Source organism: Pleurodeles waltl, chromosome 8 (assembly GCF_031143425.1).
Source record: "Pleurodeles waltl isolate 20211129_DDA chromosome 8, aPleWal1.hap1.20221129, whole genome shotgun sequence".
Classification (NCBI taxonomy): Eukaryota; Metazoa; Chordata; class Amphibia; order Caudata; family Salamandridae; genus Pleurodeles; species Pleurodeles waltl.
This window is the reverse complement of record NC_090447.1, coordinates 1309464797-1309480397: the sequence shown is the minus strand read 5'-3', so window position 1 is coordinate 1309480397 and position 15601 is coordinate 1309464797. Positions and strand designations below refer to the sequence as shown.

Here is a 15601-nt window from a genome sequence, read left to right as displayed (position 1 = left end):
CAGCCAAGACTTATCTAGGAGCCATGCAAAACTTATGCAATACCCCTACAGTCACGCAGCACTTACACACATGAAAGAACCACACAGTGTTGCAAAAATAAAGGTACTTTATTATGGTAACACAAATACTAAAATACTGTATAGGCAATACTCCACTAGGCGGTGAGTAAACACACTTTTATGTACACATTAGAAGTCAGTGATTAGCATAGAAAGCAATAACAAACAGTAAAACAATAGAAGATAGTGAGGGCCCCGGGGGGAACCAAACCATATACTAAGGGTAATGACAAAGGCAGTCCCTCACCCAAGGCAGTGGAATCTGTAGAGGGCGGCTGAAGGAACAAGGAACCTCAAAAGGTAAGTACCAGGGTGCCCCCTGCGGCCAGGAGAGAAGAGGTAAGTACCTGTTTTTTCCCCAAACCCACAGGTAAACTTTGGAAAAGGACTGTGTAAGACCCAAGCAAGGCTGGAAGAAATCAAAGGCGGATCCTGATAGAAGAGTACCTGCAAAAGAAGGGAACCAAGTCCAGTTCGAGTTGGAGTGTCCGGTTGCAGCACAAGCCACTACCCACCCTTCTGGAGATACAGGACCAGGTCGACGGTGAAGACAAAGAGTCGGCTGTGCAGTACTGGAGCAGGAGAAGAGTTCCAGAAGTGATGCAGATGATGTCCCACAGTGGAAGAAGAGTTGCAGTCCGTCAGTGGTGTTGGAGAACCACTATCAAGCCTTTGCAAAGGCAAAAGTTGCAGATGAAGAGTTGCAGAACTGCCAGGGACCAGCAAGCTCCATGAGGACTCAACCCAAGGAGGGGGGAACCCCAGGTGACCTTTAGCAGTGAGTAGAGTTGGAAAACGAGGAGGCAGCCCCCACAAGTAACTCACATGCAGCAGGCACAGGAGTCGCAGTGAGACCCACTCAGCACACCTAGAGAGGAGTTTCACGTCGCTGGAGCAGCAGGCAGGAGACTGTGCTTTGCAGGGAAGAGTGCTGGAGGCCATGGCTACATGGAGTCTGAAGATCCCTTGAAGGAGGAACAAACAAGCCTTAGTAGCTGCAAGAGTCACAGTGCACAGGGGTACTGTCCTGCATGGAGACACAAGGGCTTACCATCTTCCAAGTTGGACAGCTGGTAGAGAGGACCGAGGGGACCACTCCAGACTGCCAACTGTGTTGCAGGATCCCTAAGATGCCCTTTGTGAGCATTTTTCAATAAATACCACACTGGCATCAGTGTGGATTTATTGTGCTGGGAAGTTTGATACCAAACTTCCCAGATTTCAGTGTAGCCATTATGGAACTGTGGAGTTCTTGTTTGACAAACTCCCAGACCATGGATACCATGCACTTACAATGTCTAAGGTTTCGCTTAGACACTGTAGCGGCAACTATGCCCTCAACTGTGGTATAGTGCATCCTGCCTTAGGGCTTTAAGGCATGCTAGAGGGGTGACTTACCTATGCCAGAGGCAGTGGGTTGTGGGCATGGCACTCTGAGGGGAGTGCCATGTCAACTTAGTAATTTCTTCCCCACTAGCACACACAAGCTGTGAGGCAGTGTGCATGTGCTGAGTGAGGGGTCCCCAGGGAAGCATAATATATGCTGCAGCCCTTAGAGACCTTTCCTGGCCACAGGGCCCTTAGTACCAGGGTTGCCATTTACAAGGGACTTATCTGTGTGCCAGGGCTGTGCCAACTGTGGGAACAAAGTTACAGTTGAGGGAAAGAACGCTAGTGCTGGGGCCTGGTTAGCAGGATCCCAGCACACTTTCAACCATAACTAGCATCAACCAAATGCAAAAGGTTAGGGGGTAATCCTGCCCAGTGTGGCATTTCCCTACGGTTGTGTTTTCTTAAGCTATAACAGACATAGTTTTATTACTTGACTATTGCAACAAAAAGACTGTAGTAGTTATCATTCATATAAAACAGCTTAGAATGCTGGCAACCCTTTTATATTTTAGATTTATGTATTTTTTTATTTTACAAGTTTGTTCCCTTTGTCCGCTCTGTGATCAGGGTTAAGGTCCACCAGTGCATCATGCTGATTCCTCATTTTAAATGTAAATATCTTTAAGATCTTATGCCAGTTTGTTTTTTGAGCAGTGATCTAATAAATTATTATTATTATATTACATTAAAGTGAATCTTGACCGAATACTTGGTGTGGTTGTAGGGTCTTTGTAATTCTGATCAAAATTACCCCTTACTATGATGCACATGATAGTACTAATTAAGATGGTGGTAGTGCTGAGGGCCTCTGTGTATGCCACAGGGAGTACTGATTGATACCTGTGACGAAATTGTGGGATCTAGACAGTATTGTCATCCCTTGCCTGAACCTTAACTCTTACAGGAGTCAAGCTAAAGACAGTAAAACTGAGATATGAGAGAGGCAGGCTGGTCTTACCTGATATAAAATGTTAAACCTGGTATCCAAACTGCAGCATCTCCCTTTATAAGTTGCCATTACCCTATAAACGAAAAACACATTTTTGGAGAACTCCCATAGGGATATTTTGATAATGGACTGATTTACAAAGCCATTTTGCAGTCAGGAGTTATACAGTTCACAAAATCACTGGTTTGCAACTGGAAAATATATTTCTATTGGTATGTATTCATTTCATTTTGTGAGTCGGAAAAAGCATTTCCAACTCGCAAAATGGTTTTCTAAACCCATATCTAATTGCAGCACAGTTAGCAAGGGGTGTAAAAGAGGCTTCCCCTCCTAATTGTGATTGGATATCGTATGTATCAGTGGTTTGAGACGTCAATTGTGGTTGTAAACCGTGGAACAGTGACTGACTCCTCATAAAAGTTGTTAAGTGATTTGCAAAGGGGAAGCTGCAACCATTCACAGATTCCCCTTTGGAAATCTTGTTTTGGACCTTCGGTGACAGGGAGTAGTTAAGAGGACCACTGTCTGCTCCCCAGATATATTCTCAAATGTGATTTTTATTTTTTTATTAAGGCAGCACTAGCTCCACTGAAGAACACAGAATGCTTAAAAAAGTCCTGTTTGTAAATGCAAATGGAGGTATGGTGTTCTGTTGACCCTTGCCAGGTATCATACTTTTGTTCATAGCCAATAATTGGCGGCTAGCCCATAGCAACCTTCTAATTAGCATTAATTAGACAAGCCTTTCTGCGATTAAAGACTTTGCAATGCAACCTAGTTGTACGTAGGTCGCATTGGAAAATGAAATACTGATTGCAAAAATATGGTGTGCAATTTGTGACCACCTTTTTAAACAGTTTTTTAGTACATCAGATCCTTTGATAATTGTTCTTTTCTCTGGTGAAGGTGGGCTATAGATTCCTTAGAATAATTTATCTAATGTCATAAATATGGATCTGGATGTTCAGAAGAATGGAGGATTTTGTTTAAATGTCGGGCTTCACTTTTGGGGCTTGAGAATTTAATAAAATATATTTAGAGGCTTGAGCAGCTGGCTGGCTGGATAATAGGTATGAATAGATGGGTGATCTATAGGGTGGTGTTATGCTTCGCATGTTTGACGTGGTCAGAGTGCAGATGGGTGTCCGGATACTACACTTTTAATTGTACGCCAGACTGTGGAATGCAGCACATGCCACATGGGAGGTAAGTTCTTTGTTTGGCAAATGGAACCTGTAACCCTTTTTGAAATCCTGTACTAAATTGAGCTTGGCGCTAATATCCTCCTTGTATAGAACGTTGTATGGGGACTGCCTGAGATAATAATCAACAATCCCATATTGTTGAAATAGGGACTAAGGAATACCACAGTCATAAGGTGAATGGAATAGTATGTTCATCTGTATGAAAAAGGAAAGAAGGCATTGAGTGATGCCAGTGCTACCAAAGATGTGGTTTTATGAGAGGGAGGAGGTGTTCTATACAAGATTTGGATATGCAGGCTTCTGAAATTATTGTCGGAGTGAGTAGTTTTGGACCTAGATTTATGAATATGATTATTCTAGCCATCACGCCAGAGTAAAAAAATAATTTATTATCAAATGACAACCTCAGGTTTTCCACTGGCTAAAAGATACCACACAATCCATTGTATGCTAGGGCCCTGTTTATAAACTCTGGTGCAGAGAATGGCCTGTGGCTGAGGAACGCTAAATTTCTATTTTCCAAATTGAGCCTAACCTGAGTGACGATATGGAGTGTTGGAGAGAAACATTTAGATATCTGGATTCTATTGCTGACTCAGATGACTCCCTTTGAGATACATGTACTGAATCTGTGTTTGACCTATGATTAGATTTGTGGTTAGGGGTGCCTCTGGAAGCTTTGATCCTCTGACTCTAAACATATGATTATATTGCATTATCTTTATTTTACTGTCTTCTATGTGAAAACTCCTTAATGAAATATTAAACAAATGTGTATGCCATTACAAAATAAAGTTAATGAAAGATTGCAACATTGAGCTTTGAAAACAATTCCAGTTTTGCAAGGAGAGTAACTTCTTTAGATTTCATATTTTAATTTTGCTTTCTGGTTGCAGTCTGCCAAACCTTCAATGGGAAACACTGATTTTTGGAAGCCTTTACACTCTCTAAGTTTGTTAGTACCATCCAAGGGAATACGCAACATTCTTCTTATATCTGATGGGCACATCCAAAATGAAAGTGGAACTTTCCAGATTGTAAAAAATAACGCCAAGCACACAAGACTGTTCACGTGTGGAGTTGGGTAAGTGATAACAAAAGTATATTTCCATCCTGTCTTTAAATCCTTAGAATTCACTTGCAATTAATAAAATGTCACAGGTTTTAGTGAATGTGTATTTTCAGTCTAGCACACAGACTGTTCATGTATGTAGTAGGGTCAGTGTTGAAGAAAGTATATCTGTCCCCTGTATTCATTTGCAGTGATTGCAATGTCACTGGGTTTAGTGAATTAGAATTTTCATTCAAGCAAATATTGGTTTTAAAATATCCATCCTATCAGCATTACGGTTTATAGATTTATAATCAACAAGATGTTAATTTACTGGAACAGATACCATAACTCTGTTTCTTGTGTTTAGGAAGGTTTAATATTTTTAAACAGGTGTGTCCAAAAGCACCAAGGGACCCATTCTTCTAAGACCAGGTAGATGACACTAACCACGGTAAATGCCCTTCTGATAGAGACTTCTAGCTGCAAATTCCTCATCTTTTGAATAGTCTCCAGGCTTCAGACTAGACCCTGAAATGTTTCAGCAGTACCTTTTCTCTCCGAAGTGGTGCTGCTCCCTAAATGACATGCGTAGCCTATATAGGTTCTACGCCTGCTCACCGACATTCAGCGCCTTTCTTTCCACGACACCAGATGTGGATCCAGAGCTACCTCTCTCTCATCTCTTTGAGACCTTTAACTCTCAACAAAAACTGTTTTACAGTGTGCAAGTTACATGTCACCTCCCAATACGACACGTTTTAAAACCTGTAAGGAGTGTTGCAAACAGATGTCTGTGACAGATCCTCACCATTTTGGTCTGCAATGTCTGTGTGTCGATGAACCCTAAGGCCATACTAGAACGTGAGCCGAAACTCTACATCTAAGTACCAAAAGACTCCGCTCTGAGTTGAAAGTCAGTTTCCAGTCCTGTTCAAGATCCAGTAGTTGCCCAAGTGATTCTAAAAAAACCCATAAGAAATCTGATTGAGACTTGGCCCCTTCCAGCCATTCACATTCCCCTGAGAAGGCGTGGGGGTGACACTATACATCTTGAGCTGACTGTCGAAGTAATTTTACTTAGAAGACTATCCCACAACGTATTTAGGCATCACGTGAGTTTCTAAGACTTTCCTTTACTCAGCAGATCAGAGAGTTCCGCACAGCCATGCTCTGGCTCTTTGGATCCATTTGCTCCCTCTGACGTCTAGTTGGTGCTGGTTAGACCTTGATCAGAGTTATGAAGGATGACTTTGAGGTTCCATTTCCTCCTCTTAATCTGGCTCCACAACAACAACAAAGCAAGTCATAGATAGAGCACGTTCGCTGGACATATCTACCCCACCTCGCCTGCCACATCAGCCATACCCTTACATTCATGAAATTGGCAGAGATACACCAAACTGCCAACCAATCCAACCCCAGCAGAGTGCGCAGCAATTTCACAGTTGTGGCACCCACTGCTCCCATGTTCAAGGTCACTGGGCTGCTCAGTCCACTTCAATTAACCCCCCAGCCCCTGAGTGCCTAGCTCCCTCTGTCAAGCCCCTTTACATTCCCAGTAGTGGAGCATTGCCACCCAGTAGGAGGCAGGATCAGACTATTTTTGCTGGGTAGGCAGCCATTACATCAGACAAGTGGGCCCTGACAATTGTGCGGAAGGGCTACACCTTTCCAGTGCCCTTTCAACACCCTTCTCTGAAAGAAAGAACTCAAAATGCTCACCCTCGCCCAGGTCTCGTCTGCTGTTGACCCGGGAGACTGAATGGAGGCGTTGGACCTTCAGGATGTCTTCTTCCATATACCCATTCGGCAGGCCCATCTGCTCTACCTGCTCATAAAGGTTTGCTGTACCTTCCTTTTGTCTCACCAGAGCCCCTTTGGTTAGGCATGAAAGTGATGGTGGTGCTGGAAACACAGCTTCGGAGGTCAGCAGTTTTTCCCTAACTCGATGACTGGCTGTGCAGGTGGGGTCACCCCAGGCAGTCGTCAACCAACTCCAGATTGCAGCAAACCTTCTGTCATCTTTGAGGTTCACTGTTGTAGGAAAGTGCCACTGTTGGCATGGTTACCCCCCACGTTTTGCCTTATGTTGATGCCAACTTTGATTGAAAGTGTGCTGGGATCCTGCTAACCAGGCCCCAGCACCAGTGTTCTTTCCCAAAATCTGTACCGTTTCTTCACAATTGGCACACCCATGGCACACAGTTAAGCCCCTTGTAAAAAGGTACCCCGGTACCAAGGGCCTTGAGGCCAGGCAATGTCCCCATGGGATGCAGTATGTATTATGCCTCCCTGGGGGACTTCTCAGCAAGCACACGCACACTGTGTGTGCTGGTGGGGAGAAAAAGGCAAAGTCGACATGGCACCTCTCTCAGGGTGCCATGCCCACAGACCACTGCCTGTGGCATAGGTAAGTTACCTCTCTAGCAGGCCTTACAGCTCTGAAGCAGGGTGAACTATATCAGAGATGAGGGCATAGCTGCATGAGCAATATGCCCCTACAGTGTCTAAGTCGATTCTTAGACATTGTAAGTGCAGTGTGGCCATATTGAGTGCATGGGCTGGGAGTTCGTCATCATAAACTCCCCAGCTCCATGATGGCTTCACTAAAGACTGGGACGTTTGGTATCAAACTTCTCAGCACACTAAACCCACACTGATGCCAGTGATGGATTTGGTGTACAATACATCCAGCATCTTAGCTATGCCCCCTGTAATTTAACCAACCCTTTAGTGTAAGGCTGACCAGTCTGTGCCAGCCTGCCACTAAAAGACAAGTTTATGACCCCATGAGGTGAGAGCCTTTGTGCTCTCTGGAGTCAGAAACAAAGCCTGTTCTGGGTGGAGGTACCCCCCCTCCCCCCGCAGGAACTGCAACACTTCGGCGTCGAGTCCAACTGGAAAATTAGGTAAAACAGGAAAGAGTGACCACTCCAGCAAGGACCTCCCCTAATGTGTCCAGAGCTGAAGTTACCCTCTCCCTGTAGAATCCTCCATCTTGGTTTGGAGGACAGGATGAGAGGGACCAATAGGGTTAGGAGTATGCCCCCCTCCCCAAAGGGCGTGGGCACAGGAAGAGTGTAGCCAGCCTCAGGGACAATAGCCATTGGCTACCGCCCTCTGACCCCTGTAATGCCCCTAAATCTAGAATTTAAGGGCTCCCCTGAATCTAGCTCATCAGATTCCTGGCAACCTCAAGACAAGAAGAAAGAAGAAGATCTGCTAAGCCCCCCCCCCCCTCCCCTCCAGCAGTGAAGGCTCCAGACGACAACTGACTTGGCCCCAGCCCTACTGGCCTGTCTGCAGCATGTGGTAGAGACTTCTAGCTGCAGATTCCTTACCTTTGAATTCCCTGGCGTCAGCTTCGAATCCGGAATCTTTTTTCTGAGCAATACCCTGCGTACGCCGTCGGGTGGCATTGTTTGGTTCTGCGTGCATCATCTGCCTCCCCGTGGCTTCGTCAGCATCGTTGGAGCCGTCTGTGACATCACTGTCGTCTATATAGACGCCACCTCGGCACGCGTACGTCAGTTCTTTTCCTTCTGCACCGGTTAAGCGCAGATCCGGGATCGAGCTACCCTTTCTCTTTTTTTTGGCAAGACTTTTTTTGACATTTTGTCGAGGATTTTCATCGTATGTCCTCTAGGAAGACTGGGTTCAAGCCGTGCAGCACCTGTCATCACGCGATGTTGGTGACGGACCCCATGAGGTATGTGCCTCGACAGGGACCACGACTCAAAGTCGTGTTCCAATTGCCGGGCCATGGCTCTGAAAGCTTTGAGGGAGCAGTCCCTAAAGCTCATGGCGGCCATGCAGTCGACTTCGGTTGGTGCAACTCCTAGGAGGTCACGGTCCCGCTCAAGGAGGAGGTCGCGGAACTCCTCTAAGAGCCCCAAGTCCTCTTCATCCCTCTCGAGTTCCTCGGGGCACTCGGGGAAGAGGCACAAGAAGAAGTCCAAGCGGACTTCAACTTCGCCATGCCCGTCGGCCGATGAGGCATCTCGGGAACGTCGACGTTCCGAGCATGGTTCCGTGGAGCCGTTGCCAGGGCCGACTTTGCATCCCCCCCTTTCCGGGAGCCGGACCGACCCCGGCTCAATTAAAATAATTTAACGAGGCCCTGCTCCTTGTTTTTGAGAGGGCTGCACCCTCGGTGGGTCTTCAGGCCCTGCTGGGTCAGAAGGGGCCCCATTGGATTCAATGCTGGCATCTTCGGCCTTGGCACTGTTGGGAACCCAGGATCCGATAGCTGATCCGGATCGGCGCTGGGTTCTTACAGTCAGCCTCCTCCAGCGCCGGGCCTGACGTCGACATTCCCTCAACCACCAGCACCCACGCCCACTGGTGGTTGTAGCCCCATCCTCTTTCATGATGATCCGGAGCTGGATTCCGAATTCAACGGCGCCGATTAGGCCCAGATCAGTACCCAAGGCTTATTTTGAACAGCTAGGCACAGGTGAGGAGTGGGGGGGGGGGGTCTGAGGACCCTTTGGAATATGGATTGGAGCATGAGCATGACTGGTATGCGGATCTAGGGAAAGCCAGTGGACTGGATACTTCTCCAGATGCTGGCATGCTCTCACCTCCTTCTGTGGTTACGGAGGAGGGGGCATCTTATGCCATGGTGGTGCGTAGGGCAGCTGAGGTCTTGGACCTAGACTTGCCTGCAGGGCTAATCTACTGACTGAGGTGATTCAGCCAAGGGTTGCTACATCAGTGCTGATGTTACCCTTCAATGAAGCCCTTACAGATATCCTTCTGGGAACATGGGCCAAACCCAGCACAGGGGTTCCTGTGAATAGGACAATCGGCCGCCACCTTCGACCAGCTCCAGACAACCCTAGTTTCCTCACCCAACACCCCACCCTGGAGAGCTTGGTGGTCCAGGCCTCCACTTCCTGTGATGCCTTCCCTTCTGTTCCCCCGGATAGGGAATCCAAGAGGCTGGACCAGCTTGGGAAGAAGATGTTTTCTTCCTCCAGCCTATCATTGAGGTCGGTAAACACCTCTTGCTTATTGGGGCGTTTTTCCCATACTTTGTAGGATACGGTGGCACAAGTGCTGCCCCAGGTCCTGGAGGGCGTATGGGACACTCTCACTCAGGCTTTCAAGGATGGGAGAGATGCAGCCAAGTTTACGATCAGGTGTGGCTTGGACACGACTGACTGGCTGGACAGGGCAGGGCGATTTATTCGACAGTGGCTCTCCAATGCCTTGCCTGGCTGCCTACCACTGGCTTTTCGGGGGATGTCCAGTCAAACTTCATGGACATGCCTTTCGATGGAACACGCCTTTTTGGTGAGAAGGCAGACTCTGTGCTTGAGAGATTTAAGGATTCTCTAAATACGTCCAGATCCTTGGGCCTCTCAGCGCCTGTTTGCCAGCAGTCTGTCTATCGCCCCTTTCAAGGCTTCGGGAGGGGCGCAGTACCACATCAGTCACAGGTTAGCCACCGTCCTCTAGCTTCACAGTATCCCATGCGAGGATGAGGTCATGGTACCTTCAGACCCGGAGGGTCTAGCCAGAGGTCGGCCACCACCCAGCCCCCCTCTTCCACAATGCCCAAGCCCTCCTAGTGTGGTTCTGCAAGACCATGTCCATCCAATTGGACGGAGGATTCAATTTCATCTCCCTCACTGGCGTTCCATAACATCGAACAAATAGGTCTTGCATATCATACAGAAGTGCTATTACCTTCCAGTCTTTCCCTCCCTCTATCCTTCCGGTAAAAGAACGGCTGATGGAGGATCATTTTGATCTTACTCCGAGAGGAAGTTACGGCTCTCTTGGCCAAGGGAGCCATAGAAAGGGTCCCGATGTAAGAAGTAGGCATTGATTGTTATTACCGCTACTTTCTGATCCCAAAAAAAGAACAAGGGTCTTCGCCCTATTTTGGATTTAAGGGACATCAATCTATTCCTCAAAAAGGAGAAATTCAAGATGCTCACTCTTGCTCAGGTCTTGTCTGCCCTAGGCCAAGGAGACTGGATGGTAGCGTTGGACTTGCAGGATGCGTATTTTCACATCCCCATCCTGCTCGCCCACAGATGTTACTTGCAGTTCAAGGTGGGCCACGAGCACTTTCAAACTTACTGTGCTTCCCTTCGGCCTCACCAGTGCCCCAAAGTGATGGCGGTTGTGGCAGCTCATCAGCGCAGGTTACGGATTTCAGTCTTTCCCTACCTTGACGACTGGCTGTTGAAGGTGCCTACGCCTCAGGCTCTCATCACCCACCTCCAGACTACGGCAGACCTCCTGCATTCGCTGGAGTTTACTATAAACGTGCCAAAGTCACACCTGACTCCCTCTCAGAAGCTCCCTTTCATCGTAGCTGTTCTGGACACAGTGCAGTTTCGGGCCTATCCTCCCGAGAAGCGAGTCCACAATATTCAGGTTATGGTACTGATATTTCGACCTCCATCGTGGATTTCGATGAGACGAACTCTGAGGCTGTTGGCACCCATGGCTTCCTGCATCCTGTTTGCCAAACATGCCAGATGGCATATGAAGGCTCTGCAATGGGACCTGAAATTCCAGTGGGCACAGCATCAGGGGAATCTTACCGACACAGTTCAGATTTCAGAGGGAACTGCAAAAGACCTGCAGTGGTGGTTAGTGAACTGCGATTGGATCAAAGGCAGACCCCTCTCCCTTCCCCAACCAGATCTCACAGTAGTGACAGATGCGTCACTTCTGGGATGGGTTGGCCATCTGGGAGAGGCGGAGATCAGGGGCCTCTGGTCTCCGGCGGAATCCTGGCTCCATATTAACTTATTGGAGCTCAGGGCGATCTGGCTAGCATTGAAAGCATTTCTTCTGTTGTGAAAGAGAAGTTGGTGCAGGTGTTCACGGACAACACCACCACAATGTTGTACTGCAATGAGCAGGGCGGTGTGGGGTCGTGGACCCTTTGTCAAGAGGCTCTGCGTCTCTGGACATGGCTGTTCAGTAGGGTATAACCCTGGGGGTTCAACACCTGGCTGGTTTTCTGAACACCAGGGCGAAAAAAACTCAGCCGTCGATGCCTAGCGGATCACAAATGGTATCTCCATTCGGAAGTGGCGCAAGGACTCTTTCAGCAGTGGGGAGAGCCTTGGTTAGATCTGTTTGCCTCCGCAGAGAACACGCAATGTCAGCAGTATTGCGCGTTGGAGTTTCCAAAGCGGCAATCTCTTGGTGTCTTTTTTAGCCGCAAGTGGAATTCAGGCCTCCTATACGCATTTCCGCTCATACCACTTGTGCCCAGAGTTCTCAAGAAGATCAAGAACGACCAGACCCAAATCATCTTAGTGGCTCCAGATTGGGCATGGAGAGTCTGGTATCCTGAGCTACTCAAAATGAGCATCAGTTCTCTGATCAGGCTGCGACTTCGAGAGGATCTTCTGTCAGAGCAGCAGGGGAGGGTTCTCCACCCAAACCTGTCGACTCTGCACGTTCATGTGTGGAGATTGAGCAGCGGCAGTTGATGGCTTTTGACCTTCCTCCCGAAGTCTGTAAGGTTATTTTGGCAGCCAGGCGTCCCTCCACTAAGACGGTATACACTTGCCTTTGGAAGCGCTTTGTATATTATTGTACAGAAAGGTCTATTGACCCTCTTTCTGCTTCTCTTTCTGATGTTCTTCTTTTCATTCTGTGTCTAGCCCAGCAGGGTTCTTCCTCTGAAATTTTGGCTTTGTCGTCTGCAAGGGACTTAAACCAGCATTCTAGTGAGTCAATGGGACAATGAGCATCAATGACTTTACTCTGTTCTAACATTTTCCAAATTTCCTGCCCCACCTTTTTGCTCCATTCCTCCTTTGTGTGAATGAACCAGTTATGTTCATGCCATGTGGGAAGCCAAATGGCTAATCCATTAGTAGTGAACCAAGAATCAGTGTAAAAATGACAAGTCGAAGCAGCTCTTGCTTTACAGCTTGATACACAACATACAACTCTGCATAGTGGCTACTTTTTCCTTCTTCTTTGGTGGTCAGCAACGTTTTAGTAACTGGATTGTATGACACTGCTTTCCAATGTCTTTTGGTACCCACATATTTAAATGAACCATTAGTGAACCAAACATGCTTCCTATCCTCAGGGGACAAGAATTCAAATGGCACACCCCATTTCACTGGTGACTCTTATCTGTGGGACCTCCTGTACCCTCTCCCCATCCTGTACAGGGGCTTGTGACACCTGTTCATGTAGGGTTGCAGTGCCTGCCGGACCTACTCGAGCTCTTTCTTGTATGAACCATATCCAGTGTATGATACTAGCCTCATGTGCATGTCCTATATGGTGAGATTTAGATGAACTCATCACCCACTGCATGATTGGTATTTCAGGTCTCAGAATTATAAGAATTATAACATGACCTAGTGTTGTTTGCTCAGTATTCACTAGAACCCAATAACAGGCGAAACGCTGTTTTTCAAAAGGAATATAGCGCTCCCCAAAGTCAGTTAGTTTTCTAGTCCAAATTCCCAGGGGCACCTTCGTCCTCCCCTGTTTCTGCCACATATTCCAATTTGCATATTGTCCCTGAACAGTTACATGCAACTCAATGTCTCCCTCTAGCACTGGCCACAAGTCTAAAGTCTGTATATTATTTCATTTGCCAAATCAAAAGCATACTGCTGCTCTTTACCCCATTCAAACTCACATTTTTACTCAGATGAGGGTTATGCTGTTTCCCAAAATCAAACAATCCCATGAAACTCTACGTCTCTTGCTTAGTGCAAAGAGTAGCAAACTCCAAAATCTTTTGTTTTACCTGTAACAACATCTCTCTGTGTTCTGGATTACACTGAATTCCAAGAAACTGTACATTTTGCAACAGTCCCTGTGTCTTGTCTGAATTAATTGAACACATCGTACTCTGCAAAAGTTGTCTGAATATACCGGTAATATCATCAACATCTTGCTGGGTGTAATCTTTTAAAGAATGCATTTCAACTCCTGCCAAAAACGGTGGGCTACTCTGTGCACAAACTACGTTCTGCTCATGCAGCTCACATTGGCCCCCACCTTTTTTAATCTCATTACTGGAATATGAAAAGTCAGATTCCCCTGTAACAGCTTGGTAGATTTCAGCTTTATCTTGTAAAAACTTGTTCTGGCTAACTTGCTCACTTGAGGCCAGATGTATCCAGCTTTTTTGCATTCGCAAATGGTGCGAATTGCAAAATTTGGTCGTTTGCGAATGCAAAAATGCCTTTTGCAATGTATGAAAGGCATTCTCAGTGCAATTTTAAGGAATCGCAAAAATAGCGATTCCTTAAAATTGCGACCCCCATTTAGAGAATCTCAAATTGCGATTCTCTAAATTGGAAATCGCAAATAAGAGAATTCCTATTTGCGATTTCCAAAGCACATGTATAAAGCATTACCTAAATGCGAATTGGGCATTTAGGAAGTGCAATTACCATAAATTAAAGTTTGGTGGTAACCATGTGCAAATTTTTTTAATGCATTACAAATGCATTTTTAAAATTGACATGTAGCGCACACATGCCCCTAAGGCATGTTAGTGCTTCACATGTCCTTAAAAAAAAAATTGGGGTGCAGCAGATGGGGCCTTAGGCCCCCAGCACCCTGGGATTTGCATTTCCTAATTTGTGAATTCCTAACTGGAATTCGTAATTTGGGAAATGCAAAAATATTTGCCACTAGTGCGAATGGGGTCAGATTCTCTACTTGCAATTCGGTAATAGCAATTGCGAATTTTAAGAAATATCTATTTACCGAATCGCAAAATTACCATTTTGCATTTCTTAAATAATGATTTCTTAAAATTCGCTATTTAAGAAATGCAATTCGGTTTCCTAATACATCTGGCCCTTGATTTCTTATTTTCATATTCTAACTGTTTACATCTCTCATGCATTTTTCTGTAAGCAGAAAAAAAGTATCCAGACCCTCCTGTGAAGAACAAAAGGGATATCATTCCGTTCAAAAAGCACCTTTTCTAAACATGAAAACATATTTAATATGTTTTTTTTATCCAAGCACCCATCCCAAAATTTAGAATGTACTGATAAACAAGAAAACACTTTTGCCAAGACAACATAAGGCATTTTAATTGCACATGTATTTTCAAACATGGTTTTGTGGTGCTTCCTTTAACTCTCTGAATAAAAACATATTTACACTTTTAAATCGTGCACTCTTAACCTCCAACCTCTCTTTTTGTCCAATCTACGCCAAAATGTTTTGCTCTCACTAATGACCGAGCTGACAAAAATCTCTGAAAAGCACTTCAAAGAAGACATTTATTATGATTTCACCACGAGGTCCCTAAAAGGGGATTAGCATGTTGAAAGCACACGTTTAAAAATAGTCAGCAATGAAAGGAAAATATACCAAAATGATTCTCCACTGCAGTGTACACAGCAAATATATGTATTTATATTATATTATCATGCAAAACAAATAATGAAGTAAAAATGCATCACCGTAGGGCCTGCCAAGTTCTTCTTCTTTCTCATGCCAGCAAGACGATGACCCCGTTTGACTGCGAGAAAGAGATCTCTACCCTCACAGGACAGATATCAGGCATCCGATGTCTAGGATCCTGATTGAGGCCACTCTCTCTCTCTCTCTCTCTCTCTCTCTCTCTCTCTCACTGTTGCACTGGGTCTTTTTATGTCTTAAAAAGCCAAAAGGAGCTTTCTGGAAAAAAAAACCTCTTTTTGCAATTCAAACATGCTGGCTAGTTTAGGTATGCTTTGAAAATAACACGTTGGTGTTTGGCCACAATCCCACAATGTCAAATCAAAACAAGGCCGTTCCCTGCTGTCTGAGTACAGCCTTATCAACCAAAGCCCTTGGTGAGAAAAAGCATGAAAACAAGCACAGTTTAGAATGTGGAAAAGTACAATCAGCTTTTAACATGGCAGTGTCTAATGCTACGATAAAGTCAATAGGCAGCTAAACTGAATACAAAATGTAGTCTGAAACTGG

General features: G+C 45.8%; 1 protein-coding gene across 4 annotated transcripts in view; it reads left to right on the top strand.

The window, feature by feature from the left end:
• Window positions 1-15601, top strand: part of PARP4 (poly(ADP-ribose) polymerase family member 4) — a 1744976-nt gene that overhangs the window by 742772 nt on the left and 986603 nt on the right. For all 4 annotated transcript variants that reach the window (XM_069202293.1, XM_069202292.1, XM_069202291.1 and 1 more), the window contains exon 24: window positions 4503-4690. In XM_069202293.1, coding sequence (XP_069058394.1) covers window positions 4503-4690 — 188 coding nt within the window. The remainder of the gene's footprint in view (window positions 1-4502; window positions 4691-15601) is intronic.